Source organism: Antrostomus carolinensis, unplaced genomic scaffold, assembly GCF_000700745.2.
Source record: "Antrostomus carolinensis isolate BGI_N321 unplaced genomic scaffold, ASM70074v2 scaffold18482, whole genome shotgun sequence".
In the NCBI taxonomy this organism is placed as follows: domain Eukaryota; kingdom Metazoa; phylum Chordata; class Aves; order Caprimulgiformes; family Caprimulgidae; genus Antrostomus; species Antrostomus carolinensis.
In genome coordinates, this window is record NW_010301786.1 from 62,210 (window position 1) to 68,709 (window position 6,500).

Here is a 6,500-nt window from a genome sequence, read left to right on the forward strand (position 1 = left end):
CCATTTCACTGTGGAAAGTTGTCAATGAAAAACTTAAAGGAAGCAGCTCAGGATAGGATGTAAGAGATCTTACATTTCTGAAGATCTTTGTTTTATTTTAAAAGAAGCAATTGTTTCTCTCTCTTCTCCTCCCCTTCTTTCTCTCCCCCTTTTCCCCCCCCCGGCTTTTTTTAATTACAAACAGCTCAGAAGATCTGAAGAAGATGAAGAAAAAGAGGAAGACATTGAAGTACCAAAGGCCATGGGGGATATATTTGAGTCCCTTGCTGGTGCCATTTACATGGATAGTGGAATGTCTTTGGAAATGGTTTGGCAAGTGTACTATCCAATGATGAGGCCGTTAATAGGTATTGTCAGCTTTCAGAAAAAAAAAATAAAAAATTAAGTGCCATCTGCTGTGAAGAGAACAAAACTAATTTTTTTTTTTTTTCCTTCAAATAGAAAAATTTTCTGCTAATGTGCCCCGTTCCCCAGTGCGAGAGCTGCTGGAGATGGAGCCAGAGACAGCCAAATTTAGGTAAGAATAGACTTAATTTGGTACATGCTGCCATTAAATGTTTTTAAGCTGTGCCTCATAAACTACTGAGGATTTTTCAATTTTGTTAATTATTTTTAATTTCTTTTGCACTAGCATGATCATTGTGCTCACTGATTTTTTTTTTTTCCTTGCACAACTTTCTGAGCAAAGTAATGATTTCTATTTAACTATACTGCTTTAACTTCTGTAGAAAAGAGAATGTAGGTCTCTTATTTCACATTAACTTGCCTAGGCAGTAAGTAATCCTTGTGTGTTTTTGCAGTCCTGCAGAAAGAACTTACGATGGAAAGGTCAGAGTAACAGTGGAAGTTGTAGGAAAAGGAAAGTTTAAAGGTGTTGGCAGAAGCTACAGGATTGCCAAATCTGCAGCTGCGAGAAGAGCACTACGAAGCCTCAAAGCAAATCAACCTCAGGTCCCAAACAGCTGAGACTCCTCTTAAAAATAAATAAAATGGAGGAAAAAAACACATACAAATAAAGCAAATTTTTAAAAATGTTGATGTTGAGAGGAACAAATTGGAAGACAGAGTTTAAAGTTTGTTTGATAACAGAATAGATAACAAAACATTTAACATGTATAAAATTTTGGAACTAATTGTAGTTATAGTTTTTTGCGCAAACACAATCTTGTCTTCTTTCCTCACTTCTGCTTTGTTTAATCACGAGAGTGCTTTAATGATGACATTTAGCAAGTGTTCAGAATAATTGTTGTCAGGTCTTTTTGGTTTACTTTTATTGTCAGTACAGCTTTGCTTAGTGTTAGAAAGCCAGGGAGCTTACGCCTAATGCAGTTGCTAGATTTATATATAGTAATCTTGAAATTCTTCAATCTGTGCACTAGTGCCAGTCATAAAGCAGTTGATAAACTGTACTGGATGATTTGGTATAAGAAAGAATAAGTGTGCCAGTATTCTCCTTTTTTCTTTCTTTTTCTTTTTCTTTTTCTTTTTTTTTTTCTCCTCTCTCCATGTCATCTTTTTACATTAAGATGGCATTCCCAATCATTATTGCACTTATTTGTTAGGGACAGATTTTAATTGAAATGGCTGGCATACTGGTAGAATGAAGCCTCAGTTTCCTTATGCCACACAGTCTTGCATAAAAGAAGGTTCTTGCCTTAAAAATAAATAAACCCTCATGAATAATTTTTAATTTCTGATCTTTTTTGGAACAAACAGTTTTACATTCCCTTCATTTTATTATGTATTTTCCAATGATACAGCTCTATATTTACAGTACAACTCATTATTATAGCTGTGACTTATTACAGGATTATAATAGAAATTGTATTCATATATATGTAATTAGGTTATTTTTAACAATTCTGAGGAGGTGGTTAGTCTACAGTTTTTTTTATACCATAAACAAAGTATGGTCTTTGGCTAAAATTCCAGTTTTACACAAACCTGCAAGCTAGATAGTTCCAATACTGGAAACAGTAATGAATAATTGCACAGTGCAAACTGTCACTCTAACAAAATAACCTTAGACATATCACACCTAAAATATGCTGCAGATTTTATAGTCAATTGGTTACGTATTTAACAAACAGAGCACCTTTACACTTAGAGATATTTCCACATAAATTTCTTACTGTACTTTTCAGAGTTGCATGCATATTTCACCTACCAAAGCTGTGCTGTTAAATAACATGAAAGTTGATGTTTGAGATATAACTGCCGTACTTTTGATACATCTGTGATTTAGGTCCTTAATTTAGAGAAACTAGCTCATTGGTGTTTTGGTCTGCTGGGGTGGGGGGGAAATCATACTTTTGTTTTTTAGGCTTTGCCTATACTTCTTTAATCAGATTTTTGTAGGCACTCTTCACTTAAATACCTCAGTTCTTTTTTTTTTTTTTTTTTTTTTCTTTTCTTTTTCCTTCTTTTTTTGCATGCATTGTTTTTTTCTGTTTTGGTGCTATGTTTATATATTATGCTTGAAATTTTAATTTTTGCACTGTAACTATAATACCTCTTAATTTACCTTTTAAAAAAGCTGTGGGTCTCGTATTCCCACCAATATCAGTAGAGGTTTGCTGCAATTTTGCCCTGTTAATTATGCTTGAAGTTTGAGAAAGCAGAGCAAGGTGTTTTAACGTTTTCCAGCACAATAGTTTCAACTTGATGCTGTCTCTTATGTATTAAATTACAAATAAATACTGTATTTCCTGCTTTTAAACCCTATTCTTTCCTCACAAATGCACACTAAAACAAAACAAAAACTGTCAGCTCTTGCTTTCTTAACAAAAAAATTAAAATAAATGCCTTAGTGACAAGGGGTAGACATTAAGCTTTTCTGAAATACAGTTTTCAAAAGTTCATATGTGTTCTATCTCAGTCACTTTTCATTCTGCGAAAAGGACCATTCTTGTATTTGAAAGCAACGTTGTTCCAGTAGTCAGACCAAGAATTAAAATAACTAGCTTATAAAAAACTCTAACATTTGTTTAGTACTTCAGTCATGAAAATATAACAAGGAGGTATACGACCTTCAAGTCTTGATGTATATAAAACAAATGTGGATGAGATGGAACAGTAAAAACATGCAGTCTAAATTTCCAAAGGTAAATTGCTTTGAGTTAGCTGTTTTAAAAAAAAAAAAAAATAGTCAGCAGTTTAAGTTATAGCTCTCTTCTTGTGGTAGGAGTGAAGTTTCTTAGAAAAAATACATTATCACTAATGTTAACAATTTTGTGTTTCTGGCTGGATGTCAATCAGCAGATAAAATCAGACCATCCAGAAAGTCTTCAGTAGTTTTAACTGCATTATGAAAAAATAAAATTTAAATTGGTCTTTCAACACCTGAAATTTTTTACTGATTGTTACAAGGTTATAGATTCTCAGGGGTTTCTGGTAATTGTTAGCAGTAAAGTGCTGCAGAGTGTTTTAATGCAAAGAAAATGAACTGAACTTGCTCTGTGTTTCAGAATAGTTTAATGATCACTTTGTTACTAGATAAAACCTATGAATTGGAAATCTGAAATGTGTAGTGGCTGACTATAAAGTAGTTTCTGCTGCTGATGCATTTTTAATGCATTTTAAATGCCGTAATTTTTTCCAGTGTGACCTCATTGAAATATTTTTTATCCTTTGAGATAGAAAATTCATATTAGTTTCCATGTTATACATCTGTGTGTTTTACCCTACAGTTGATATAATTTTGATATTGGACAGTGTATGCTATTAAAGACCTAAATCTGATTGTTTGAAGGTTGGGCTCGAAATCACTTGACATGCTGTAAGCACAAGTGTAAGCGGACTGTTGCAACCCATCTTCAAAAGCAACCACACAGGCTCATCATAAATAGTGTGGGGGTTAGTTGGCATGAACCTTGTTTTTTTTTTTTAATCTAAGTCCTGTTATACTGTACTTTAAACAGTCCTCCTAACTATGCTGCGTTTTTATTTTTATGGCTTTTTTTGCGCTGTTCTGTTCATGTAGCACAAATAAGCATTGCACTTGGTACCATGCTTTACCTCATTTCAAGGAAAAAAATACTTAACAGAGAGGAAAAATGTGGTTTGGCCTTGCTGCTGTTCTGATTTACTGAATTTGAAAAAGATAATTATAATGCCTGCAATGTGTCATTTACTTGCACAACTTAAATAGGTCATTTGTAATGTCTGTGGCATTTTTACTGTATGTGGAAAAATACAACAGAGATGTGTAACAACTCTTGATTGTATTTTAAAGCTATTGTTTTTCTACTACATCATTTTACTGTTATGTGAAGTAATTATAATTAGAATGACCTCTGACACTCCAGTAATTATCTCTGAACAAACCAACATATTATGTGTATGATGTAGTTTTTGCGAGAAGACAGCCCCTAGTAATTTGGTCAACCTCAACTAAATCTCTGCTCAGTCTGAGTATTGAAGTGCCCAGTAGCGACTTCTGAAGTGTTTGTTCAGCTTGATGCTGCTAAAGTCCATACAGAAAAAAAGCCTACTATTTTTGAGTCTCATTACACAATAGTATGTTGTGACTGCAGAGTACAGAACTTGGACAAGACCAGTTTCCGTGCTGGGGAGGAATATAGTGGTGGCCCAGGGATGATGTGCCAGATCCTCAGCCAGTGCAAATTGATGTGGTATCGTTTTAATCAGTGGAACTGCATTCTTTTACGTACCTGAAGATCTTGTGCTTATATGTATGTTGCAGAGTTTGGGTTTTCCTCCTTGTCAGCAAATACAGAACTGGAAATGTGGGGGTTTTGTTGCTGCATATGACATAACTATGCTGTGTGCATTTATCTCTATAGAAAGTGAAATCTTTGTGTCCCAGTCACAGCACCACACGTAATCCGAAAATGACAAATAGCATTGTGGTCTGCTGTGATACTACACTCGCCTCTGTCTGACAGTATTCTGGATCTGTATAGTTTGGGTGGGGTTCCCTACAAAAGTGTTCTCATGGAAATCTGTATTTTTTGCATGGGTGAAGCGAGAAGGATTTTGATTTTTGGTACTTAATTACTGACATTGATCCTTTTCCAATTGCTCTCATTTTCCAGAAGTTAATTTCTTTTGTATTAGGTTTAAAACTTAAAACACTACAGTTCATGACCATGAAATATAATCTAAATATCAACTGTAACTCAGTCTGAATTATATTAGCAAATATCTAGAGGTCATTGTAGTATACTCCACTAGCAGTTAAAATTAACTTCTGTCAAAGCTAACTACATTTCTTAAAAATAAATTTTATCCAATAAAATCATTGGGTTTTTTCCCTCTTTTATTTGAATGGCAACCACAGACTACTTTAATTGCTTTGTAGATGCACTCTGAATTTACTGCAGCAGCAAGTTGGAGAGAAAAATGTTTGTGAACAAGAGTTGGAAATTGCAGGCATTTTTATTGTAAATAGTTTGACTGAAAAGATGGTTAAAATCAAGTAGAATGAATAACAAATATAATTTGATGGACAATAAAATATTTACCATCACATGCTGCAGCTGTCTTTAAGGGACATAAAATGTAATTCATTCATACTGTAATCATGCTGCAGAAGTTTGCAATCTGCACCTTATGGATCACAATTACCTTTAATAGTTTTTTGTAATAATTGTAGCTGAGTATATCTCCAATAAAGTTATGGTCTGTTCACCTTGGATTGTCTTTTTGCTTTTGTTTTTACTTCCTCTGAATCTTCCCGTAAATCTTGTAGAGTTTACAAAAAATCACTTTTCAGTCTCGGTCTAAATAATAAAAATAATTTGTGAAAACATTCTTTCTTGACCTTGGTTGAAGACAAGTCTGCTTGTCTCCTTCCTCTGATGAATGAACTGTCTTCATAGCTATGTGAGTAAAGACTCTTCAGGGACACTCAGGTTAAAAATGATGGTGTACGTGTTACAATTTGATCTCTGTGTTGACCATTATACCTGCAAAATTTCTGTTGGAGCTGGGAGGCCCCAGAGCACAAGGGTTCAGCGGTGGGTTTGCACGATTCAGCACCTGTTTTAAGAATAACATGCTTTTAAGAATACTTACTAATAGTCTCAACACTAGTAACATTGATTTTACTTATTTTTTCTCTTTGCTTTTCTGTTAGTATTTCATTTACTCTGAATAGTGAAATACATGTTTGTAGAGTGTTCTGGCTGGCACACTGGTGTCATGTCTGTTTTATGGGGATGAGACAGACCTGCCAGTCAAAGACCAGGAGTCTTCCTTTTTGAAAACTTCCTAATGCAGCAGTCAGTTTCCTAGCATCTGCAGTGGGCAACTTCTACTGCACCTTTTGTCTTACGTTATGGAGGAAAGCCTGCTGAGCTGCTGACAGGCACGGTGGTACCTTTTTGTGGGCCTTGGAGGAGGGTTGAATCACCTATGTCTTTCAGTGACCGTTGGCTGTAATGAAGCAAACACTTCTCACCTGAGAATCCTGAGGAACCCTGTGGATCTTCTGTGGCTTTCCAGCTCTTTCCCCCCCGCCCCCTCTATTTTCCACC

At 34.9% G+C, this 6,500-nt stretch overlaps 1 protein-coding gene across 1 annotated transcript in view; it reads left to right on the forward strand.

Annotated features, from left to right (window-relative positions):
- Positions 1-1,465, forward strand: part of DICER1 (dicer 1, ribonuclease III) — a 45,751-nt gene extending 44,286 nt beyond the window's left edge. Inside the window, exons 26-28 of the mRNA XM_010163607.2 lie at positions 185-347; positions 442-517; positions 801-1,465. Coding sequence (XP_010161909.1) covers positions 185-347; positions 442-517; positions 801-966 — 405 coding nt within the window. The 3' untranslated portion in view covers positions 967-1,465. The remainder of the gene's footprint in view (positions 1-184; positions 348-441; positions 518-800) is intronic.
- Positions 1,466-6,500: the final 5,035 nt, after the last annotated feature.